General features: G+C 38.7%; 2 protein-coding genes and 2 long non-coding RNA genes across 9 annotated transcripts in view; 2 read left to right on the top strand and 2 right to left on the bottom strand.

Moving 5' to 3' along the window:
* The first annotated feature begins 1,208 nt into the window (after positions 1–1,208).
* LOC136253570 (isopentenyl-diphosphate Delta-isomerase 1-like) lies at positions 1,209–2,676 on the top strand. The gene is made up of 3 exons (XM_066046236.1): positions 1,209–1,233; positions 2,130–2,266; positions 2,527–2,676. Exons 1-3 carry the CDS (start codon positions 1,209–1,211, stop codon positions 2,674–2,676), a joined length of 312 nt encoding a protein of 103 aa, XP_065902308.1.
* Positions 2,677–2,864: 188 nt separating this feature from the next.
* LOC136253062 (long-chain-fatty-acid--CoA ligase ACSBG2-like) overlaps positions 2,865–26,671 on the bottom strand; it is a 318,134-nt gene continuing 294,327 nt past the window's right edge. For 3 of the 6 annotated variants that reach the window (XM_066045667.1, XM_066045663.1, XM_066045666.1), the window contains 5 exons: positions 17,933–18,069; positions 4,394–4,446; positions 3,597–3,678; positions 3,180–3,277; positions 2,865–3,129 (listed from right to left, as the gene is read on the bottom strand). In XM_066045667.1, coding sequence (XP_065901739.1) covers positions 2,992–3,129; positions 3,180–3,277; positions 3,597–3,678; positions 4,394–4,446; positions 17,933–18,069 — 508 coding nt within the window. In that variant the 3' untranslated portion in view covers positions 2,865–2,991. Of the gene's footprint in view, positions 3,130–3,179; positions 3,278–3,596; positions 3,679–4,393; positions 4,447–5,584; positions 5,681–15,245; positions 15,274–17,932; positions 18,070–26,671 lie in introns of those variants that run through there. The other 3 variants (XM_066045668.1, XR_010699929.1, XR_010699930.1) reach the window with 3 other exon arrangements.
* Positions 21,062–21,644, top strand: LOC136253072 (uncharacterized). The gene is made up of 3 exons (XR_010699938.1): positions 21,062–21,135; positions 21,353–21,406; positions 21,557–21,644. It is a non-coding gene; the product is annotated as an uncharacterized lncRNA (long non-coding RNA).
* On the bottom strand, positions 21,221–25,206 carry LOC136253074 (uncharacterized). The gene is made up of 4 exons (XR_010699939.1): positions 25,163–25,206; positions 23,722–23,834; positions 21,712–21,812; positions 21,221–21,636 (listed from the first exon to the last, which is right to left on the bottom strand). It is a non-coding gene; the product is annotated as an uncharacterized lncRNA (long non-coding RNA).

Raw genomic sequence — 26,671 nt, 5'->3', positions numbered from 1 at the left:
AGGTTTTTCATTGCTTGATTCTTTAGCAAATGCTTAAAAGGACATGTTCATGGAGAGATTTTCTTGCTGAAAACCCTGTCTTGCAGAAAACTGGTCAACTCCTACAGCAGTTTAAGTCTGCAATGAGCTTATCAGAGGCAGGCATGGCTGATGAAGGACAGGTAACAATGGGTTAATTAAATGGAAAAAGAATCGAACTCAGATAAGCAAATGACAAGATCTTGCATGCACTCATCTTCTTGCATCCATCTTGAGCTACATTCTGGATGTTTCAACTTAAATTCACTTCTGTTTGTCACGGAATTGTGAGCAGCTCTAATTCAGATTACTTGGTTCACATTTCAGCAGTGGACCAAGAGCTGCTTTTCATTCTTGAGGATAGATGGTCAGCCAGGTAGATACTCATCCCAGTTGCAGATATGGCCATGGACTGTATACACATTCTACATGAGCGCATCTACCATGGACAGGAAATCTTTCCAAAAGTTTGCCATGTTACTGGCATCCGCATGGGTGAATAAGTTAGCAACAAGTCTTTCTAAGTCAACATTCTCCTCCAGAGCCTTATGTGCATTAGCATGAGGTTCTTGAGAAAAACTTAGATTTCTCAGAATTTCAAGATTTTTTACATTCATCTGCTAGGTGTGGGATGTATCTCTAGCTGACTGAGTGCTTCATACATACATAAGCTTTAAGCAATGCAGCCCCCTCTTGAAGTGCTTGCACTTTAAAGCATGCACGATCAACAGAGCCATCGGCAATGCCTCCTCTAGCCACAAGAAAATCTTCCAGCTCACTACCTTTGTAACATTAGTAGATAGCACTCATTATATGCACACTGTGTATGGAATGAACCGAGAAAGGGCACAATGTTATGCTACTTTACTGGGTTCTCAGCCCTGAGCCAAGTGACAAGGACATACACAGGATGATCTTCCACCAAGAAGGCAAATGGCATATAATGATGTTAGATAACTTATTCATTATGTCATTTATACTGATTTGTTGGGTGGTTGATTACAAGACATATGAAAACAGACCTTGCTCTTTCCCTGCTCCACATTCAAGCTAGCATGAAACCACCATACATACCAAACATACCAAAGTGTATTTACCAACACACTAGCTATCACTTACATGCAAAGTAATTACCAGCATTACCAACATGCTAAAGGGATTTTTAAAATGATAGCCATGTAGCTTACACAATGGAAGGGAAAAGAAAACCCAGAAGTAAGTTTCAAGGTTGTATATATTAACAACTTTTCTGCCAGACGGATTGTAGGCCATGTGTACAAAAGTGCATGATGCATTTGTATAAGTACATACCAGAACCAGCATTAATGTGCACCAATACATTTGTCAACCAACTGATAGTGTTTATTGTACTGTAAGAAACATCAGACTGCTCTATCCTGGTATATACTACAAATGCTTATACCAAATTTAAGACCTGGTTTTTTCCATTAATTGCTATGCAAAACTCTTGTGGTTGCTGTTATGTACACACTAACCATATAATCAATTCCCTAGACCACAGGAAACAATATTATATGCAGGTTTAGGGTATTAATTGCTTTAATTTGTGCAACATGGTAGTGATTTACTGTATTGTGGCCATTTTTTAATTCTGCCCTCTGGCAAAAATTGTTGACATTTTTGGGAGGGACCTGGGAGCTTTTTTTTTGTTTGTTTTTAGAAAAGCCGGATCCCTGGAACTCAATTCCACCATCAAAACATCTTAGTCACAGAATTGGGGTTTATGACTACACTAGATCATTACATGATGTAGCTTCATTCAGGAAAGCAAAAGAATGTCATCACTTGCAGTCAATTGTAGTAGTGCCAGTAGCAAAAGGGAAGTGTGATGCTCATAAGCACACAACAACCCATCCCATCACTCATCGGTATAATTGCATCATTCACAAACAAGCAACAGGATAAAGTAGAAAAGTTTATGTTTTGTTTTGGGAGGACCATAAGGTCCGTATATAATGCTGTTTGCGATTTGTATTTATAATCTAACCATCTATAGCAGGATTCAATTGTGGGACTCAAAGTTCATACTAATAATTTGTTGAGTTCGCCTCTTTAACGTGCGTCGAGTTTTTCTACACTGTTAAGAATAGACTTCATCCAAAAGAAGTACCTGGAAGAGAGATGTATCTTTGTGGACAAAAACGACAAAGTACTGGGCAGCGAGACGAAACACATGTGTCACCTCAGCACGAACATCAAGGCCGGGATGCTTCACAGAGCTTTCAGTGTTTTTATTTAACTACAAAGACGGTCAAACAAGAAGGTACGTAATGTTGTCAGCATATTGGAGCAACACATACTGGAGCTGGACGATACCAATAACATTGGAGTAGAGAGCTGAGACGAAAACTGAAACTTGAATTAGGTAAAGAAACACACCTTAAATTTTAGACCCAGTTTGTTAAAAGGAGACTGGCTTGCTTGCACTGCTCGTGATTAAGTATTTTAATACTAGTGTCATTGGAAGAACTAATCGTACTAATAAAGATCCATTACAAGGCAAATTCAAAAGCACAATGGGGTGAACATGAGGTAGACTATATGGTGTTCTTGCAGAAGGAAGTTACACTGAAACTCAACAACAATGAAGTAGCTGAGTATACAGTAGGTACGCCAATCAACAACAATCGAGAGTAATGGTCGAACAAGATATAACAGACAGCATTACACTAACCCCATGGTTTAGACTGGTAACTATCTCATTCTCTTCAAATGGTGGGATAGTCTAAAAGATCTTCCACCACACAAAGGCAATCTGGTACACAAATTAGCATAAACATTTAATATTTTGAATAATTTTTAATGCCCTGTACTTGTGTCTCAAATACTGTACATAATTATTCAATCACAGAATTAACTAAATAAAAATTAAATATCATATATTATTGTGAGGATAAGGTTTACAGGTAATAAGTGACTATATAGATTACTGACACCCGTTGTATGGTAATTTTACACAAGGCTTGATTCTTCATACATCTCGGCTATGAGGTCCTTGTATTTTTCTGCGACCGCCTTTCGTTTCACCTTCATGGTTGGTGTCAGCTCTCCCCCTGGTATACTGAAGTCTTCAGGACACACTCTAAATTTCTGACAAAACAACTCTGATAAAATAACTAGTGTATGAGTGTGTAGCTTACTTGGACTTTAGCTGCTCGTGATACACTTTTTTCGTTCACTTTCTTCATCCCCTCTGTGATGTATTTTGTTACCAAGGGATCAGCCGTTGCCTCCTTCACTGTATACATGAAATACAGTGAGGCACACACATGGAAAAGTACAAGCACTATGGGACATACAGAAATCTTGGGACTAAAAATTAAATGATGGGTCCTTCACAGAGTTTAATGTCTCATTCAAACATAAAATGATTTAGTAACAAATGAAAGTTCACAAATAAACAAAAGAAAACTTTAAAACAGTTTCTCATGATCCCGATATTAATTTTAACGGCTCAGTAAAAGGTTACCTTACTGGGACCTATTACATATCAATACTACATTCTAGTGTACAGTGAAGTATCTAATACCACATATACCATATTACATACACTATACCTGAGGTAGCCAGTGATCCAAGTTGTGACATCACAGCTAATCCCATTGGTGATAATTTGTCAGTTGGTGTGAGGTCATCCATCTGTGTGTGTGTGTAGTGAGACACTAACAACAGTATCATACAGTACGATAGTACTGTATAGTAGGGACTACACAGGTGTGGGCGTCACCCATGAAAAACATCACCCCCTTGCCTTTTCCTGATGATGATGAGCCTTCAGATCGACTTGAAATGTTGCTATGGATTTTTTTAATTTTTTTATTTAAATTATTAAACAAAATTTTCTACTGGCTGAGTAACTGAATGACTGATGCCTTCAGACAAGTGCAACTTGATAATGGCTAAGGCTACAGGCTTGATTTTTTCACTGTTCGACATTGCTTCAGCTGGACACATGCCTTTTGGTATACCGCAGTACGTACGATACATTATTCATGGACTTACCAGTGTCCTCCCATTTATCTTTGCTGACAGCAAAAGGTGTCGATTTGGCAGTAGCACATGATGGCTTCCCTTTGTAGCGGAATTTTTCATAGTGGCTACTTTGATTGCAGAGGTGCTTTTCGAACAGTTTTTTATTTGTAATGCTGCATAACGGGTTGAACATAGCTGACGTATGGTTTCAGACAATAATTGGTAGCTGGAGTATGCAATGCCATTTTTTTTTCTTTTGATGCAGTGCGTGTGGGTTAACCAATCATAATAACAAAAAAAAGTTACCAAACAAGTAAAAAAAATTCACAATAAGGATATATAACACTTTTTATTGTTTTACTGTGATTTAGTAATAACGTACACTACTCCAGCTTGCTTCAGTACTTCTTATTGATGTGCTAGGGTCCCTACTCTCTAGATGAAAATTCCATTTTTTGTGTACTTGTAGTAATAGTATTGTATAGTAGGGATCATGGAGGTTGAGGCTTTCCTGTCAAAAAATATCACTCAGCCTCTGAGTCACTTTCCTTCATAATAACAGCTTGGTGGTATTGGTTAGGCATAGCAAGCCCATAGTGTCTTAACTTCTCCATAAAAAAAATATATATATATTTTTTTTTTCTGAATTTTCTGCTAACTGACTGAGACAGCATGATGCCTCCAGCCAAGCATAACTCAACTACAGATAAGGCTATGGGCTTGATGTTTGACATCGCTTATTCATCGCTTAAGGCTACGGACCTACCCTGTCCTCCTCATGCAGTGTCCCATTTCTTTCTCCACTACCACAAAGGTGTTGATTTGTGGTAATGCACAGCATGGCTTCAGTGTTTTATTTTATATACTGTAGCTGAACTGATTGCAGAGAAACACGAGGTGTGGTGACCTTTCTGCTTCAGTTTCAACCATGTTCCACCCATTATACAGTGTTAAAATTGAACAGTACAATTGGTGCCTCATAATTGAATACCAGAGCACACATTAACTCCTGATTTCCATAGCATCTGGTTTGATTGCAGAACTTCAACGTTGTTTAAAGCTATTAAAACTGAAATGGAAGACCGTTCAAGAAGTATTATGAAGAATCGCCATACCTGCATTTCATACCGCCAAGAAGAAACCACAAAGTTTATGTGTGTGAAAGTTTAATACAGACTTAATTTAGCTTTCAATGCTTACACCCTGGCTGCTTTTTACCATTTCTAATCATTTTGCTCGTGTGGATGCATACGGACAAGCAAACATAAGTAGGCACGCACACACACACACACACACACACACACACGTTTTTTACAAAAACTATTTCAGTAAACCAGGTGCATGCCCATAGCCAGCCTTTGGCCAACTGTGGGCATGTGCCTGGTTAAAAATAAGCTAAATGGACAGTAAAACCTTTCATCAGGAATCAGGACAAGTACAACTAAGTCTAAGGTGTGCTTTGCTATTTCATTAATATGGCCACCTTATTGGCCTTACTATTTTGGTCCCACAGGTGGCCATGTTAATATGGTACACTAAAACAAAAGCTCACAGACAATATACAATTAGTTACCTCACACTTGAAGAAAGTGATCAACATGGTGAGGCACTTCTGGTCATTACCAATAACACAACAATGACTGAGTAATGGTAACTCCTCCTTCATCAGCTGTAATAGGGATCAGGTGGTAATATTAGTAATGAGGTGAAAAACAGGCTGTGTGTATCTGTATACCCTGCACATGTACGTATGACAGACTATGAAATCAAATCTTTGATTTGTGTATGGAAGTAAAGAATGATGTTTATTGCAAAGCATCAATGAACAATACCAAAGGTAACAACATTTAAGGCGCAGTAAATGCAGGCAAACAGGCACGCACACACATACAACACACACACACACAAACTCTTCACTGCCTCATACTGATCACGTGATTTTCCAAAAATAAAAGACAGACAACAACAAAGGGGACCATCATGCTGCCAGTGGTTTACTGGATATGATTACGGCAGGGAACCCTGAATTACATTCCAGTCCCCTGGTATAGAAATAAACTACAGATCATTGTCCCTGTGCTATAATGGTTACATAGGACACCAGAGGGGGATACTAATCCCTACCATACACACAATGTACAGTACACACATTACACAACACAAAACACATCCAGTAGTAAGATATGAAACTACAGTACAAGACTGTAGGTGACCGCTAAGGAATCTCCTACTATAAGCAATTAACAATGAAATGTGTGCAGTGTAGTCCATAAACTGCTCCGTGAGATAGACTAATGGTTTACATCAAAGTTCGATAGACTAGATGAATAAAAAAATTGGAAATTTTAAAATAGGAATAGGGATTGCTGAAAAAAGCCAATCGCTGGGGTGGTAATGTACACCACAAATCCCTATTTTGACTTTCTGTCATAAACCTTTATTTACATGCTCTGTCATTTTGAAACGAGTCAAAATAGGGATTTGTGGTTTACATTACCACCCCAGCAATCCCTTCTTGTTTTGTGGCTTTTTTCAGCGATCTCTATTCCTATTTTAAAATTTCCAATTTTTTATTCATCTAGTTTGTGTGCTTTTTATTAATCCATTACTGGATTATGGTCGATAATGAAGACTGTTGTGAATAGTGTAATTTTGCATTCTGCATAGTAAGACCGTCAACATTAATTTTCAGAACACACATGAAACTGATCAAATTGTAATCTGCATACAGAATGAGAGTCTGCTAATATGATGTAGAATTCACATTACTGGTGCCTTTAATAGCTGTCAAATTCAATGCAAGGATTGTTGTTATACACTTGACTGCATTATTAGAGTATTTACGTGACTGCTCTATTAGAGTATTTAATTGCCCACGTACAAAAATCAGGGAGCGAAAAAACCACCTTGCAACAAAGTCTTCAAGACAGATTAAGCTTCCTGGCCTATACTGAGTTTAATAAAGACAGATTCTATTAGCCACAAGCAGTGCACACCAAAAAACGTAACTCTGAGTACGATCTTGTATGGCTTCTCATGCATAATGGCGGTTTGGCAAGAAGAAACGGCCTGGTTTGGGCTGTTTCCATCCGAAAACGAAATCAAAAATAGGTCATGGACACGAGGAAGGACTCAGTAAGCATGGCTATATAGTTTTTAGCACGAAAAAGTGGATAACTTTTGCTGTACATATTAAGGTTGCTCTGTACAGTTTCGCATATGGCTTCTGAGGTTAGCACAGCTGGGGTTTACTAATGGATTCCCAGTAATTATCTAATTAGTCTGTGGCTTGTTTAACATGTAGCGCGCCCAACGAGAAAATGTCTTTTATGATAAAATAACCTGCCACTAACGAAGAAAGAAGAGCGATATACATGAAGGAAGCAAAGTAAGTGTTGCAGTCAAAACGCAACCCCCCTGAAACGGAAATAGTTTATTTTCACCGGAAACTAAAAATGGCGTTCTAGACCCGTGGTGGATTTTTAAGGTTTTCAACCATTCCGGACTTGACTGGTAGACAGTAGTAAAAGAAATGAATGGTGTAACTGTATGTAAGTTTTCATGTGTTATAAAATTCGCGAAACTTGACATTGTGTTTCCAAACCCAGATTACAGTTATAATATCGCGAGTCTTTGACTTGCTTGTGGAGTCGCAGTGGGTAGTACAAGCCTCGTTTTATCATGACACTTTGGTCCTATGCATAGGCCTTCTGTGTGGAAAAGATTAACCATTTGCGTACTTTTATATGGAAGTGAACTGCACTTTTATGAGCATGTACATAATGGATTGCAGCATTGGAGCTTGTGACTTAGCCTTTCCATGCAAGATTCTAGAATATAACATAATTATTACTGTACAGCTGATTAATGATGATTAGTGATTAGTTTGTATTCAAATACCTTAAATATCTACCTTTGTAACTATAAGCTATATAAATTATACAAATAATACTAAATCACTATAGTATTGTTAAACAAGTTCAGAAATTTCAAAATCATCAGTGACTACTTCTGTTTGCAGGGTATCATCATCTGAGTCCACATCGAAGTCATTGTCACTACTACTACTGCTGTTGTCACTTTCAAAATTACTGTTGTCACGGGAATTACGGGAATTGTCAGTGCGTACATTTGTGCAACCTAGGCACAAGCATCCTGGACCACAAAAGCTGTTTTTCTTTCGGCATCCACAAATGTGGGTCTTGCACCCCTTTTTACAACTGCACCCCTTAAGTAAAAAATCTATACTACGTTGGATTTTTTGCTGTACTTCACTTGATTCCCAATCAATTGTATAGGTGCCATCAGAGAATCTCCAACTGGACTGTTCTGGAGGAGGAAGAGATGAATAGATATCTGAAAGAGATGAATTCCTCCACATTTCTACTACAACATGTACGTAGCCGGTGTCTCCATAACGGTGTGTAAGATGGCACTTTCTCATCCTCAGTAGTGATTCTAATATTGACTACAGACTGTATTTCGTGAAGCCACTTCTTATGCTTTGCTTCTGGATCCAACAATCCCTCTAGTGAATTAAACAGATGCTTTGGTGTGTCGTGACCATATTGTGATGTAAAAGCTGATAAATGTTTTTTTTTTTAAATAGCTGGTGCCTACCAATCTAATAAAAGCCAAAAATCCATCATCCTTATTACTTGGCAGAGTCTTGTGTAGGCAACCTATGAATTCTGCATGCTGATAAAAGTTATTAAGTATAGTTGCCTTCCCTAGTGATTTGAAGAACGATACAAAGTCACACCCAGTGCAAATAAACAAAACCTGTAAAATTTCAGAAATACTGTGGCTTGGTAAGGTAACTAAGTCAGGATTGTTCAGCAGTGCTGCCTGTATGAAAAAATTTCAGTTGGATTACGTATTGTTTGGTGTCTCTGTTCAGTAAACCTAAACCTATGTTATACATGTCAGTGTCTGGAGAATGAATCAGTATTTTGTTGGCACATGATTGGCATGCGCGTCTCCATATCCTATTGTCAACCTCTTCTGCATTGGATCAATATGTAGTTGTTAGTTCAGGAACTAATTTATTGGCAGACAAAATGATAGCATCATTCTGATAGCATCATTCTCATTGCTCCTGAGAAACATCCAGATAAGATTAATTTTTGGGTTCCCCTTAGTAATAATCTACCTTGCTGCAGTAAGAAAAATCCTATTGATTCAATGATGGAACACTTACGTTCTCTGCAGTCTAAATAGTCCTGCCATCTAGGTGGTATATTGGTGGTTGCGAAAAAAGTACAATGTTGATGTTCAGTGTTTGTTTTGTTGTATCATCTACGATGTTCAAATGCTTTAGGGTTGAAATCCCTTCTTCTGGGCTTGTCAAATATTAAATGTATTTCATTAGTTCCTACTTTATAGTACTGAATTATGACCCGGTTAAAAAGTAATAAACTGTTATCTTGTATTGTTTTGTTTCATCGTAATAGTTTAATGTTAATTAAAAACATAGCATCTAGTAGTACAACTTGTGGTGTCCATGGTGGACAGATAGTAAAAAGTGGTGGTTCTGTTGTTCTGTAACGACTCTGTAGTTTGTCTGTCCAGTGACTTTTGCTGCCTTTGTGAGGATGACCTTCTTCATCTGCAAGAGCTCGTGGGTACAATGAGTATTGCATCTCATCATCAACGATGTCAGATTGTGAGTTATGCTTACACCATGCCAACTGTCTACGCATACATTGTTACATTTGATTGAAATCTTTTTCTTTGTGGCTTGATCTTGTCTTCTTGGGTTTATCTATCTTCATTGTTAGTATTCTCTTGCGTCGGACCGGTGCATTAACAGTACTTGGTTGTTTCAATATATAATACTTTACATATGTTTCAAAAGGCTGGTTACCTATTTGTTGACAGTTTAACATATCAGTTGCTTGTTCTGTTGTTGCTTTTTGTCCTGTAAATACATTAAGTATTCCTCTGTTGTTAGTAGTCAGTGGTAGTTAAAATAGTTTGTTGGTTTTAATTGCTGTGCACATTTGCATGATGTTCTCTTCTTGCTGCTTAGTTAATGGTGTGGTATCTGTAATGGTGTTGGTCTGTGTGGCTACTTTACCTTTCTCAGGAAATAACTGTTCTTCTAGGTTCTTATAAATCTTAATTCTATCATTGTGAAATAGTGTAGTCTTCTGTATGTAAGCATCAGTGGGGCGCACAACAGTAGCCTTTAGGTATTTATTTATGCACATTTCATGTGCCTCATCAAGTGCTACTGCGTGCCACTTCTGTCCTGTAATGTTGACTGTAAACCCACCAGACTGTAAGCATGTTAAAATTGATCCAGGATATTTTTGGATATCTGCCAAGTGATGTGGAATTATTCTTTGGTATGTAGTGTGGTCAAATACTCCAAACAGAGGGGCCATCAATTTTAGGCTAGACAAGCGCATGCCCCAGTTGCTTCCTCTAATTGCTAAGTAGAGATTAATGTAGCAGTAGCAATCATGAAATAAAAATTGCACCCATAATTTCCATGTGTCGTCCATTTGTTGCTGGGCAAAATTAAGAAACTTATTGTATACATTAGAATCATTTAGTAATTGTTTGCTTCGTAAAGCTATACTGTCCGTTGTTTGGCTTTCTTGTATAGCAGTAGCTATGATACACCTAGCACTTTCAAAAATATTCTTTGAATCAGTGTTTGTAATGTACACATTTAACATTTCTTTGTACAGAGCTTCCCAAACTTGCAGTAAAAATTGGTATGTGCACTTAAAGTTACTGCAACCTTCCAGTGAAGTAAGTGTTGCACCCTGAAAACCTGATATCTTAGCTAGCTCCCTTAGGCCAGTGTTATAATATAGCTTCATAAGAACTGGTTGAAAATTCTTTAATATGTGCCAGTCACCAGGAAAAATCAATAGTTTATCTAATGCCTTGCCGTACATAGTTTTGATGTTCATTAAATGCTGGTACGTTTTTCCATCCCCAACAAGCACTATCCAGCCTTCTTGTACTTTTTCTTCAAACTTTTCTAACGCTTCCTCTGCTACCAAAGACATTGTTTTGTCACTATCATGGTTTTCATTGATCAGTTCCATATAGTGTACATGTGAAGCTTGTAGTTGAATAGGAAAACTTGCATTTAAAAAGTACCGCATGTCTCTCAAAATGGTGGCTTAATTGGAATGTTGGTAAAGTGAACATTTTTGAAATACATACATTAACACATTTTCTTTGAGTTCCTCTTGTTTTTTTTTGTGTTCGTTTACATTCTCAAAAAAATTGCTAAGCGTTAATGTTGTTACAGGTGGCTGTCCAATCAAGTTAATCCCTACAGACTGGGTATCAGACAACCAGTTCTCCAGGCTACTTTCACTAATGGATTTTGTTAGATCTCTTGGTGTAACTGTTCTCATTCGTTTCGGTCCAACTTTACCCAACTTATGTGGAGAGTTACCTGGAGATGATGATCTCCTTTGATGTTGAGTGTATGTTAGTGGCTGTGGTGTGTCTTCTATAGCAGGTTGTGGTGTCATAACATTGTCTCCATGGCTGTAGGATGGTAAATAAGTGATGGATCTGGCTGTACAAGTTGTAAGGTAGTACCATGATAGCTACGATTTTGATCTCCACAGTATACTGCTGAATGGCTTTTTAGTATATCAAAATTATCGACAGATGCTATTGTAAATACATTGCTGTTCAGCTCGTCCCATACATCTTTACACCATCTACTTTCTGCATGTTGGGTAACAAATCTGTCATGTGTATCTGATGAACTAGTCTGTTTAATATCTTTAATAGATGACGTGATCCAGAACAAACTTCTACTGCATCAGCAAGGATGTTGTGTATTGATGTTGGCTGTTTGGGGTTTTTACAAAAAACAGTAGACATAGTATAAAGTAAATGCGAACCTTTTCAACATGGCTGCTTAACTGTCCTTCTGAGGTACTTGCTTCTTACCTTGTACTTACCGCTGATGTTAAAAATTGTACCAGTAAAGAGTTTATATTGTCTAAGTATGTGTCCACATTAAAGTACAATAAACTTTCATCTTTTGATAACCTCTTGGATTCTTCTTGCAGTAAGCGATTCACAATTTTGCTTGCCTTGTAGAGTATTAGTTTATCTGTCATTTCGTGCTCAAGAATAGTAGCGTGAATTGTTTCATCATCATCAACATGCATGCTACTGTTACTTAGTGCCCATGAAAGACTAGTCAGTATGTCTCCTCCCTTACGATACGATATTGTTCCAAACCTTTTGTGTATGCATTTGTATGACATGTGTTGGTTAAGGTATAAAATCAGCTGGTTAAGGAGCCAGCGTGAACTAAACTTAACAGTGCTTTCTCCAACCTCCAGGATTGGTGATGGTGTTGGCTCACTTCCTGCTAGTGCCTGTGAGTGTGTGTCCAGAAATACATTGCACACCCATGGAAGAAGCACTGCTTTCTGGTGTATCAAATGTTCAGCCACAAATATGACTGCATTCAAAATGGACTTGGTAAGTATGTTTGTTCCTTTATCATTAACAGTGGATGCTCATTCATGCATTTTGTCCTGTAGTGTATCATTTGACCCTACATTGCCTGGATTCCTCACTTCTTTTAGTATGTTGTTATGTAGCTTATAACAACTGTGGCACAGTATGTCTTGTGGGGTAATATTGATATCACTATCTATTGTTTTCCTCAAGTGTTTGGTTACTTTTCGTGAATCAGGACTGTGTCGGTTGAAAGTTTCACCTGCCTTAGGGATGGCTCCACATAATTTACAAATTTCCTTGGGGTGGAATACATTGTATGCATAGCAGTAACATTTTTGACACAGCACAAAAGTGCTCTCAAGACTGTGTAGATTAAACAAGACCTTAATCTCATTCAGTGGTGCAAATGATGGATTTATTAACCTTTCACACTCCAAATCGGCACAAATTAGATTACCACACCTTTTATTATTATCTAGGGGTGTCCCACAGGTGCTGACCCTTTTCCACTTAGGCACATAGCCGTCATTATTACAGTACCTCTGTGCCTCTATCACATGCTTCCTACAGATCATTCCTCACCTTGTAAACTTTGATCACGGTGTTGTGTGATGAAGCTTTTTACTTGTGCTCAAACCTTTTTGTATTGTGACATTGTACTGTCTTCCCCCCACAGAGACAGCACTGCTTATCATTTCTGGCTGCACTGGAGCATGGTGATGAGTGGTTGTCATCAGATACTGGAGACTTGGAAGTCATAGAAGATGGAGACTTGGAAGTAATCAAATTGACCTGTTTTTTTTTTTGTTTTGTTTTTTATTTTTTTTGTAAATTTTTGATCAACTCTTGTAATAGTGCGACACATTATTTAACTATACTATAGACTAGCGTAAACATTATTGTTGCTAACAATGCTTGAAAATACTGTATGCAATGTATAATACAATAGTGTACCAAGCTTGAATGCGGTACTTAGCTTTTCAAAACTCGGCGATGTAGCTACCTCACGAAAGCAGCTTCGTTACTAATTAACTACCACGTGTTAGAACGATGATGTAACATTATGTACGTAGAATTATGTGTGGATCAAGGCTTTCATAGGCAAGTTATGATGGCGCTAGTGATGGTTGCAGACTTAGTGCGTGTGGTATTTAGAAATTTTATTTTAACGGCGTTAGCAAATAAAACTGACGAAATACGCATTTTTTGGAATGGTTGCGTTTTGACTGGTGTTGTATCTTCTCCATCGTGGTCTAATGAATATAGCGATTTGTAATTGATTGATTATTTTCTGGCTATGCAATTAAGAAACAATAACTATGGCTGCAGGCTCCTCAGTTTCTACACCTTGATACTAAAATTAGAACTAGTTCGTCATTTTAGAACCGATAGGCACGAAAATTTCAGATGGGCAACCATGGTATTTGTGCATTAAAAAAGTGTTTGTCATTTTTTGATAGCTCCTTCTGGCAACTTCTGACAAGGAATGGCGTGGGGGTAAAGAAGACTGATTAGTGCCAGCACAAAAGTGGAAGAGGAGTATCTTATAACTGAGAAGCCAGAGAACAAAAATAGAAATGCACGTTTGCTTGTACAGTTTTCAATGATGTATTTTTAAAGAATCAAGTCTTTAGGGCGTAAACTGTGGGACTAGTTCTAGTTAGAAGTGAAAAATTATAACTCACCTTCTACAGCGAGTTAAGACATGGGATTTGGACTAAACTGTGCAGTAGTGATAGCGATTATTGCAAATAAAAAGAGTGTAGCGGAATGGTTTAATCCATTCGTAACTTATAGCAGAAAACATAATTTACGGAAAGCCAAACGCGGAACTGTAAAGAGCACCCTTAACATTATGCACTGATTTTAAAATCAACACACACACCCTGTACAATTAAGAGTATGTACAGTAAAATATTGTTATAGCAATGAAATTGGAATTTTAGTCAGTGACAATAGACAAACTGTAGGATAATGATCAAACTTTAGACCACAGCAAGGTGAAATACTCGAATTTCATTGGGTATCTAAATCCTGTAGATCCCTTGTTCATGTCTCAATAGATCCCTGTATCTGGGGTGATAAAAAACACCAATTTGACTGGATAGCATTTAACTGGATAGCAAGGTGCTGTAACACCCATTACAAGTTACAGGGAGGTGTATTGGGCCTGTTAATGCTACATTTGTAGTGTCACAAGCAGCTGTGAAGGTACAACAAGCAGCAGTGAAAGTACAACGACGAGCTGTGGTCTATATTAGTTAAGACCCTGTAATAGTGCCCTTGCTTTGGTTGTGCACCACAACACAGGGCCTTTCAGGTTTCTAAATTCCGTAGAACCCAGTGTTTTGATGTCTAACTATTATTTAGAGTATAAGATAGTTAACATGACTTCAACTACCGTAGGCAGAGAAATTGTCATGTAAAAATATTGTTTCAGAAATTTTCGAGTAAAAATATTTTCGTAGGTGGACAACCCACGAAAATATTTTTACTCGAACTTTTAGTACTCTATCTCAAAGCTATCTTTCTTTGGTTTATTTGTAGATACACTTTCAGTGATGTACCCGGCCTGCAGGCAGTGTAGCTGGAAAATTGATGGCCTCCAATCAGATTGTGAAGAACCGGGCGTGGCACCAGAATTAATTACTTGCTGACCAAGGGACTCAAGCTTGCTCAGACGTGAAGAGGCAACCTGCGCGTGGCGATACGATGTTAACTATACGCCTTTAAATAATGCATTATAAGCACAAGAACTATTCTAATACTGTGCTTACTTTAATAACCTTAGTAGCTGGATCGTAGCTACATAATTGAGGTAAGAAAATTTTGGTGATAACAATGTATAAAGAATTAATTGTAACCGTTAATAGAGTGGAATTCTTTGTTTTGTGCAGGCGTACCACTTATCGAACTATGGTTTGAAGCTGTTTCATTGTGCTGGGTTTTGGAGTTTTATCGTGGTACCATGTGGAGAAGCATCAAGTTACTATTCAGCACAAGAGAGCTCAATGTTATGGTGGTGGAATGCAAATATGCACGAGCTCAAATTCAGATGTGGCGTTAGCCATCAAAGTATGTGAAAATGGGATATAAAAGGTGTAGTGGAATATGGAGCATATTATCAACATGAAGGAGCTGTTGGTGGTAAAGAGTAGTGTACCATGACTTCAAGCTTAGACAGGGAATAATGAACGTGTTTGTAAATGTAGCAGCTCACAGCAAATACCATCTACTGGATATCAAGTGACATCCTTGTGTTTGTCACAAAAATAGACAGTCCCTTCAAGCGCTGGAAACTGATGTTGTGGATTAACGTCTAGCTAGACTCTGCTATATTATAATAATTGATATAAACATACACTAGTTATCTGAACTCCTAGGGACCACCTGCAGCTCAGATACCTGATAAATGAAGTTTTGTACAAAATCTCTCAACACATTTGCAAAACATGAAAAAAATCATTTAACTTCTCTAATAGAACACTCGCTACTCTAATAAAGCATTCAATGAATTCAAACACCAGTAATATTCAGATCAGATAAAACAGCAGCAAAATCACAACCCTAGGAGTCACAAATGACATGGGACTCTCACATACAATCTCAGAAAGAAAATCTTAAAAATTCTGAACTCTGAAATCACACATAAAATATTTTTGCTTCTGTTCTTGATTATAAGAACCGTATGTGACAGACACATCCTTTGAGGCTTCCAGGATAGCTTAGAGTTAGCTAGATAATTGACTGATGGATGCTCCATTAATTGATTTGTGCAAAGCACACCTGCATCTCCACTGAGGTCCTGGCGGCTACTCATTTCATGCAATAGTAGTAGTGAAATAATCCTAGTAAGCACCTAGATAAAGATTTATATTATTGAAATTCTAATCAAATACTTGAAATCCCTAAACATTACACAATTTAGGGATGTTGGTCGAGAGGTCTCTCACTCAGTAAAATATTGTTGATCAAAGTTCAGAAATTTGTCAATTATTTTTTTCGAATACTTTCCACATACCTAAAACAACAGCCATTGCAAGATCTACCATGGTTTCTGGAGTAAATATGGCCCCTTGGTATGGTTTCCTACAAACAATTAGCCCCAGGTATAAAAGGAGATTTTCTGAAATATCACCATTGAAACTTGCTGCAATTTTGATAGCCGAATTTCAAGGATTTTCTGAGTGACCGACCCCGGCATTCCCACACAATACAACACATACCATGGCCTAATGAAACAACACATCACATGTGAACAACGCGACAAAAATAGAATGGAGTGCTGAACTCTTGTCCTCCGCACATGCACCCCCCCCCCACACACACACACACACACACACACACCACACAGAGCCTAAGCCGGAAGCTGTGAGAAGCAATTATTGCCACCCAGCAAACCAACACTGGGATGCCTGTGTACCACTCAGGCACTAGTATCTTGTGCAGAATCCTCCTGGGACAGGTAGTAATCCACAGGACTGTCCAGGTTTAGATCTCACAGGGAGAAGTTGCAGAACCCAAAGTTACACAATGACCACAAAGTTGAGACAAGGACAGTGAGGCAGCATAGCCAAGTGGCTAGAGAACTGGCCTGGTAATTGAAAGGTTCCAGGTTTGATTCCCAGTTATGCCAATCTGGTGATTCCTTGAACAACAAACTTTACTCACATTGCACCAGCTGTATACAGTTGGGGACCTGGTGAGCTGTCACAGCAACATCAGTGGGTACCTGGTGTTTACTGGGGAAACAAATATCCAATATACACACAATATTCATCAGTCCATTAAAAAACACACATTGCCACTGGATACATAAGGTAGTATTGCTGCTGAAGCCCTATTACGAACAGCCAATCGGCTTAAATCCTGGTTTACATAGCCCATCCTTATTATGACCTACTGCAGCTGGCTACCAGGAGCGCATTGAATCCTTCATAGGATTCGATACTCCTGTGCCACGGTAAATAAGACTCCAATCCCACGACTCACCAAGTTGCTAACAGCGCCCAAAATCCGCTAGCTGATAGCTCACTACAATCGATACTGAATACATGAGTAGTTCCTCTCTACTACTGGATAGCGAAATAACAGCACTGGGAACGATAAAGCGGAGCATTCATTCAGAGATTCATTCTGTGGGGTAGCCGTATCTATGACGATAGACGCGCATAAGTTACATAATAGGTCACGCGACCGTAACGAGGATTGTCTAATAGTTGCTATGCGCGTTGCCAATCCTTTATTACGTGTATTATCTATGTTTGCACATGCATGCATTTTGAGAAAAACTTCATAAAATTATGCAAGCCACAAAGTAAAAATTTGCAAGTTTTAATCGAGCCAATACTCAGAGAAGCAACACAAATTAAACTATACACCATGCTAATGAAAAGTTTTAAAATTTTTGTCTCGTTTCTGTAGCCCCAATGGTATGCATGTTAATGCTACATGTATCACTCACCAATATCATCCACATTACCAACATCTCCAGAGTGAAGCCATCCATCTTCATCAAGTACTTCTCTTGTCTTCCTCTCCTCCTTCAGGTAACCCATGAACACATGTCGACCACGAAAACAAACCTCTCCATCACTGTTACTGGAATAGTAGGACAACAAAACACATAAATTCATATTGTACAAGTACACAGAAAAAATTGGAATTTTCAACTAGAGTAGGGACCATAGCACATCGATAAAAAGTACTGAAACAAGCTGGAATAGTGCACGATATTAAATCACAGTAAAACAATAAGAAGTGTTATATCCCTACTGTGCATATCAATTATGGTATCTTGAGCACAGAAGGGATTAGGGGTGCACCGATATGAATATCGGTATCGGTACCGATATGCATTATCGGTTATCGGTAAAACACAGTCGAAATTACCGATATGTATAACATTATTATACTTATTATTATTAAACATGCACCTTGTGAAATCGCTTCGTAACGATCATTCATTAAGCGTAGATCGCCTGCATTACGCACTAATAAAAGCCTACATCATGTGATAAGCAAGAAAGGTAAGTGTACACTATTGCAAAACATCTCTTTTGTAGCTCACAGTGTCTGTAATATGTAATGCCTAAAGCGTTTTTATTTAAAGCTGGCAAGAGAAACACTATTAACTCGGCGCCCATCAAGCCATTACCGTAACGCATGCGCTTGAAATTGGGTGTATGTAACAATGCCACGTGTCAAAGCAGTTATTTGGGAATACTTTAAAAGCGCAACCAGCGTTTCGCAGTTTGCCAGTGTTGTGAGAATGATGTATCCCGTGGTGGCCTCACAGTTGAAACTTTTAACACCTCCAATTTAATACACCATCTGAGGAGGGAGCACCCTATAGATTTCAAAGACTATGAAGAGAAGAAGAAGGTGCAGGAGCTAAAAGAAAAAGAAGCAGCTGAAAAGAATGCGTGGAAGGATCCAAAGGAAACAGGAATGAAGCAGTTATCACTGGTAGAAACAGAGGCAAGGTCAAAACATGGGACATCAATGATCCCCGTGCAATTCGTGTGCATCATAAGATAGCTGAAATGATGGCTTTGGATTTTCAACCATATTCAATTGTATCAGACACAGGTTTTACTGCATTGCTTAAGACCTTGGAGCCCAGATACACATTGCCAAGTCGCCGCTACTTTACTGAGGATGTTGTCCCTGGTATTGCAAGTGCTATCAATTCAAAGCTAGTTGTGGTGTTGAAAGATGTAACATATTTCAGTTTAACCACTGATGTTTGGAGCACTAGCTTGACCAACTAATCATTGATCAGCCTCACTGCTCATTGGTTAGAAGATAGTTTTGTGAGAAAATCTGCAGTCTTACATGTAAAGTATTTAGATGGGTCACACTCGGGGGAAAAGATATGTGAAAGCATAGAATCGATGATTGAATACTGGAAGATATCAATGGAACAAATCCATTAAGTGTTGACCGATAATGCCAGCAACATGAAGAAGGCCATCAAAAATGCTAATCTGAGTGGGTTTGGCTGTTTTGTGCACTAACTTCAGCTAGTTGTTAATGAATGGATGGTGTGATGTCACAGCGGGTGGTCATTGGCGTTCTGGCTGTAGCAAGAAGTATTGTAGGCCACTTTAAGTGTTCAACACTCGCCTATAATTTACTGAATGAAATACGTGAGTGTCTTGATATACCAAAACATAAATTGCAGCAAGATGAACCAGCACGATGGAACTCGACACTCTTCATGCTTGAATCCATCTATGAGCAAAAAATGGCACTGGCTGCTTATTCCACTGAGCATGGTGGTATCACAACGCTGAACTGCCACCAACTTGATATAATTAGACAACTAATTGCACTTCTGAAACCAATTGAAGAAGTAACCAAGATAATCGCAACAAATCCAGCATGCATTTCAGCTGTGATACCATTGGTGAAGATCTTGAAAAGAATGTTTAACAAACATCATGATGATGCTGGAATAAGGACCATGAAATCAGAGATGCTGACCTCATTGGAATGCAGATTCGATGGCATTGAGCAGATAGATGAGCTTTGTGTTGCTACTATTCTAGATCCACGATTCAAGCATCACTTTTACATGGAAACAGAAACACCACAACTGACTAGAGAATATTTGATTGATAATTGCAACTACACTTCAGGTGCTGATGAACCCCCTAACAAGAGGGCACGCCATGACCATACCACCACTTCAGAGGACAATGACAGTCATCATCTAGCAAAGTATGGGAGTGTTTTACTGAACTACTGGAGGAAGCTGGGGCAACTAGTGATGTGGGAGGAGGAGCTGAAGGAATGGTGGATAATTATTTATTAGAACCACTTATTGACTACAAAAAAGGTGACCCTTTGAAGTGGTGGCATGATAATGGCAGAAGATATTCATTGTTGGGAAATATGGCACAGCGGTTTTTGAGTGCTCCACCGACTAGTGTTCCATCTGAACGGCTGTTTTCTGGAGTTGGGAACCTATATAATAAAAAAGAAACAGATTAAGTCCAGAACATGCAGAAATATTCTTAAGTATTAAGTACAACAAGCATTTAGTTGATTAAACAAACAGTTTAAGTTCTAACAGCTCTCTCTATTGCTATTTGATTTTTGTTTATACACATTAATATCACTCAGTTCTTTTTACTAATATCGGTATCGGTATTGGAATCGGTAATTTTGTAGTAAATATATCGGTTATCGGAAAATTGGTAAATTCCCATATCGGTGCACCTCTAGAAGGGATACAACACTTCTTATTGTTTTACCATGATTTAATATCGTGCACTACTCCAGCTTGTTTCAGTACTTTTATCAATGTGCTATGGTCCCTACTCTAGTTGAAAATTCCTGTGTACTTGTTTGTTAACTTTTTTGTAAATAATTATTATGACTGGTGAACCCACACATACTACTTCTAAAATGGTGCTGTGCACCCCAATTATCGTCTGAAAAGTGAAGTATCCATTACACTTCATCGTCAGCTATGTTCAACCCATTACGCAGCATTTCAAATCAAGAACTGTTTGAAAAGAACCTCTGCAATCCACACATACAGAAAGAAATGGTGCCGCGTGCTGTCATGTGATCACATTGGTGTAGGGTGTAATGGTCAGTCATGATAACATCACATGGACTGCTAGGATTTGTGTAGAACTATACAACATGACCTTTGTGAGTTGAATGTGTACTATGTGTATATTGTATTGTATGTATACTACCTCATATCTCTTTGAGTGTACAGTGTGTGTATATGTACAGTAGCTAAAGTGTGCTTTGTGATTTTGTTATATAAGTTCAAGCCATCTCTTTATATTGAGGTCAGATAGTCCTAATAATGAACTTACCACTGTACATACTGTACATACAGTGTGTGTGTGTCTCCCAATAGGAGGATCAGTTAGTCAGTTATCTACCACTCAGTCATATTGCAGCTCAAATGATTGTGAGTTAACATCCTTTATTACATACAGCAGTGCCACATGTGTGTGCAAAAATATGTGTGCGTGCATGCATGCATGCATGCGTGTGACCTTTGTTTAGTCTATTCTCAAAACCATACAGCATCCTGTATGTCACATTGTTCTCTATACAGGGTATCATTGCTCCACTGTGTTCTGGTGCTACTGTGTGGTTTGCTCAACCAGATGCTATGAAGGGAACGCTTAAGAACACCTTAGAGGTAAACATGGGATGTAGTGAATACTGGTGATGTGCGTGATAATATGTGTAGTGCACATGTGTGTGTACCTTTGATGGTCCAGTGGTTCCAGAGGTATAGATTAGAGAGGCACACAGTTTCCTGGCTTCTGTTTTTCTATCCACCATAACACCTCATAATCTGGTACATCCTATACAAAAAACAGCATCAATACACATGATAGTGTGTCCCGTGGCTTGTAATGTGGCTGAAGTCCCTATAAGGAGACTTGTAATGTACTTAAACTCACTACAGGAAGACTTTTGTTATGTAGGTGAACTCTACTGAGTGACTTGTAATGTAGCTGAGCTACTCTACAGGGTGACCTGTTTGTAACTGAACTCTTTAGAAGGTGATATGTTTGTAGCTGAACTATCTTCAGGGTGGCTTGAAACACATTTGAACTCTTTACAGGGTGGCTTGTTTATAGCTAAACTGTCTGCATGGTGACTTGTTTGTACTAGTAATAGCATGGGTATAGCAGTGAAATTTATCCCCATTTCCAATACAACACTCATGATATTTATCCCAAATTTCACTGCTATACCCATGCTATTCCCAGTTAATACCATACTCGCTGCATAATACATATACACATGCTGTGCATTAATGTTGCTATGCACATTGGTGCTACATTGTTAACATAAATTCTAGCCAATGAAATTGCAATTACAACTTTTTCACTGCTACCAGTGAAATACGGGATAAATTTCACTGCTACTATTGAGGCTTTTGTATGGGCAGTGAAACAGGTATGGAATTAGTAACTGAACTCACTACATTTTGACTCCTACTGTAGCTGGGTGCTCTAATAGAATGTGTAGCTGACTGCTCCACTGGGATACCCAGCAGAGAGTTCAGTTACACAACATATGTGAATGTCAAGAAAATTTTAGTTCAATATATGTGACTGGATTTTGGAAAAATGATCCAAATCGCACATCAAGATAAATGGTTTTAAAGAATTCAAGTCAGCATAACTTGCTAAGGATAGCAAGCACGTGTATGAAATTTACATAAAAGTGCATCAGTCTATTACCTTCCAGACCACTTCCAGTACTTGTAGCTGCTTGTAGAGTTTCCCACCAAATAAGATAGAAAATCTGAGCAGTTGGATGAGCGAAGTAGTATCACGAGTGCTCACAAAGGGGTGGGGGGTGGCAGGGTGGGCAAGGAATAGACTTCAAAATGGAGGCAGACCACGATTGGAGTCCAGACATGAGATTACAGGGCTGTGCTGGCTCCTCAGTGGCTGATATGTAGCAAAATCAGCACAAAAAACGTCTGGCCAACTTTACAACGCTGTCCACCAGTAAACCAGTGTGATTCTTGCCAAGCCAGGGGCTTCACAAGACCAGAAACCACCATTCGAGCTCTACACACCACCCAGAAAAGATGTCTGTTGAAACCAGCCTCGAGCAGTTTGAGTGGTAGTGAGGGTCAAAACTATTGGTACGATAGTGTAGCTATCCACTGGAGTGATTTTGCCAGCTGTGTGATCTGGATTGGTTTTGTAAAATCTGGTCACATATATTGATCTTAAAAATTGGATGTGTGTGTAAGACCCCCATTTGCAAATCCAATATAATACAATGGTCTCTCTATTATCTGAACTCACTGGGTTCTGAGTGTGTTCAAATAATTGAAAGTTTGAATAATAGAATCCCTTATTTGTTTATATACAGAGCCTGCTAAATTATAGTGGACCCTAGGTTTAGGGTTATCTGAATCCCGATGTACAAATGTCTCATGCTGCAGATAAGTGAATTGTTTGGATAAATGAAGCCCATACATTTATATATGTATATAGCTCTGTTGAAATACTCTAATAGAACAGTCTTTTTCAATTTCAGATAAACAAGGGTCGGATAACCGAGGGTCTACTGTACTCTAATGGAACAAAAACTTTAGACAAACACTCTAATAGAATAGCCGTCACAGTTTGGATAATGGAAGATTCAGACAATCAATGGTCGGATAACAAAGGGACCACTGCTACACCTCAAATTGTGTTAATGACATAACTATAATATACAGGTACAAACAAAACCAATTCTTACAATTTCACAATTGAGGAACTCCTCCCAGCTGATCACTCCCTGTACTCAGCAGCTACAGGTTCTCCACTAGAATACTGTACCATCTTCAACACATACCCCATCTTGTCTCTGACCTGTGAGAACAATAGGTGACTAGTTAGAGCGGAACAACATCAAAAATGGATACCATCACAATTTGTATTACAGTGTAGCATGTGTACAATAATTTCACATCTTGCCAAAACTAGCCCATTCTGTCTTATACATACAAACCCATTATGGCAGTAGCTGCCATACGGTGACATGGCATTATCAATCATGTAGGAAATAAAATCTAGCTTCGCTATAAACTGTTTAGTGCATGTAATAGTAAGATTTGCTAGTGCTAAAGCAGACACACCCATAGGGGTCCCGTTTCTGGGATAACTGGATCCTTCCCGGACTAGTGCGCATTTGTATGTAATAGCTTAATGTGTAACCTTTCACAATAGGCGAATTAAATCACACTTTGAGTTGACATGGCATGGTGGTCACGAGTGCAGATACACATGCACAACAGCAAAAATGGGACAAATCACAAAGAAACCAGCTGTGGAATGGATCGCACTGTAAGTAAACTGTATCAAATAGTTATTTGGAGTGTAAGGCACCTTTGTAGATAGTTAGTTGAGATTCTGTTGTTTGTTTGGGCTGGTTTTTACCAATGTTTAGACTTTGCAGAGTAATAACTTCATTGCGGTTAGTATTATGTAAACAAAAACAACACAATTGAGTTAATTATTTCATAGCGAGTATTTAGATATATGATTACTAAGTAGTTTTGTGTATGCTAAGGGTAATATGGTGCATTTCAGTGATTTGGCTAGTAGTCGCCAGGAATTCAGCTGGCAATCGGATAACTTATACATATCATTCAAACACAGTTATACACTATAGCTTTGTTGTGCCAGGATGAAATATACAGTATCTTACTGTAATTTGTAACATTACAAATTCTACATGTCATACAATTACATACAAAACACAGGCACATTTACTTACTACAGCCTCTGTAGTGGAGATGTATGTGAAATAATGACAACTGTACACTACACTACACAATACAAAACAGCCTATGGCTACTGTGCTAGCACAATCACTTCAACCCAGTAAACCATCACTGGGACACCTGTGACCTACTCAGCTGCTGTGAGTTAGTGTAGACAAATCCTCTTGGGGCAGACACGAAAGTGTGTACCGTGTCTCACAGGTGAAGGTGTGAGTATCCAAGTCCCACCTGGACAATTCTTCACCCATAATTAAGACACAGACTTGGAATTTACTTAATGCTGGGCACCAAGCATAAATACACATGCACACACACACACACACACACACACACACACACACACACACACACACACACACACACACACACACACACACACACACACACACACACGTACGTGCATACACTACACACCTACACTGTTGGTTGGTTACACACCCACTTCAAGTCCTCCAGCCTACAGTACAAAACAGATCACAATCACATCATGGGTACATTTCATAATAGCTAAAGTAACATATTTACCCACAGTATCATTAAATTGTGTTACTACTGTTGGCTCTACCCTTTAGAGTATGCAGCTGGGACATTTACAGCATAAAATTTCCATCTGATCTCCTTATACTACTTTTAGGTCATTGAATTTGCACAACTTTATAAGCATGTCTGTGTATGTGTTGTGTGTGTGCGTGTGTGTTGTGTCGTGTGTGCGTGTGTGTTGTGTGTGTGTGCGTGTGTGTGTGTTGCGTGTGTGTGTGTGTTGTGTGTGCGTGTGTGTGTGTTGAGTGTGTGTGTGCGTTGTGTGTGTGTATGTTGTGTGTGTGTTGTGTGTTGCGTGTGCGTGTGTGTGGTGTGTGTGTTGCGTGTGTGTTGCGTGTGTGTTGTGTGTGCGTGTGTTGTGTGTGTGTGTTGTGTATGTGTGTTGTGTGTGTGTTGTGTGTTGTGTGCGTGTGTGTGTATGGGTGTGTGTGTGTGGTGTGTGTGTGCGTGCGTGTTGTGTGTGTGTTGTGTGTGTGTGGTATGTGTGTTGTGTGTGTGTGTGTGTTGTGTGTGTGTGGTATGTGTGTTGTGTGTGTGTGTTGTGTGTGTGTTGTGTGTGTGTGCGCGTTGTGTGTGTGTGTTGTGTGTATTGTGTGTGTGTGTTGTATGTGTGTGTGTTGTGTGTGTGTGTGTGTGCGTGTGTGTGTGCGTGAGATCACATAATGTGACAAGCAATGTGAGTGCTCCAGTTGCCTGTTCTCAGTGTAAAGGAACGTTTCGAATGCCCCAGGATATGGCAAGGTAAAGTGATTGAAAACCAGAAGGCTATGAAGATTTATTGACTTAGTCTACCATGAGGCAGAAGGAAACCACCATATGTGACCGGATCTGCAAAAACATGACATAATGGTGCAAGCCTAAATTTTCAGTATAAGCCACTGATTGCAATGGGTAAAATATTTGTGTAATTGACAAAAAAAAAATCGTAAAATTTTTAAACGCTTTGTTCTTTGTGAAGAAAGGGTGTAATGATAAAAACCTGGACATCATCTTATTCGCGTACTCAAGAGGAGTTCAAAATCTTTGTTTCGTTGCAGTAGACTAAAGGATACGTAAGTTATGGGAGTTTCTTTATGTCACGTCGAAACGATTGTACGTGATCAATTTTTCTTCACTGATTTCGTCTCTGTATGCAGTGAAGAATGGTAATAGAAGACAAAACTTACCCAGTAATGGATTTCCCTAGTCGTGGTGAACACAATGGTGTAAGTTGAAACTCTGTACTGCATTGCGTTTGTAAGTTACAGCCATTTTTGTAAGCACCTGTAATTTATTTTCCCAATACTTGCTGTACACATCAATCTTTCTGTTGTTGCTACTTTGTAGGGCTGTAACTCCAAAAGTTGTTGGCATACAGGGCTAAAACTTGGCCAGAGCATACAC

Source organism: Dysidea avara, chromosome 4 (genome assembly GCF_963678975.1).
Source record: "Dysidea avara chromosome 4, odDysAvar1.4, whole genome shotgun sequence".
Classification (NCBI taxonomy): Eukaryota; Metazoa; Porifera; class Demospongiae; order Dictyoceratida; family Dysideidae; genus Dysidea; species Dysidea avara.
The sequence above is the reverse complement of the archived record's forward strand: the minus strand, read 5'-3'. Positions and strand labels throughout refer to the sequence as shown.

Coding starts and splice junctions, on each gene's coding strand:
- LOC136253570 (XM_066046236.1), top strand. CDS start 1,209: ATGGAAGGGAAAAGAAAACCCAGAA. Junction 1,234..2,129: donor AGGGAAAAGAAAACCCAGAA/GTAAGTTTCAAG, acceptor TGTTAAGAATAG/ACTTCATCCAAAAGAAGTAC. Junction 2,267..2,526: donor TGCTTCACAGAGCTTTCAGT/GTTTTTATTTAA, acceptor GTACTAATAAAG/ATCCATTACAAGGCAAATTC.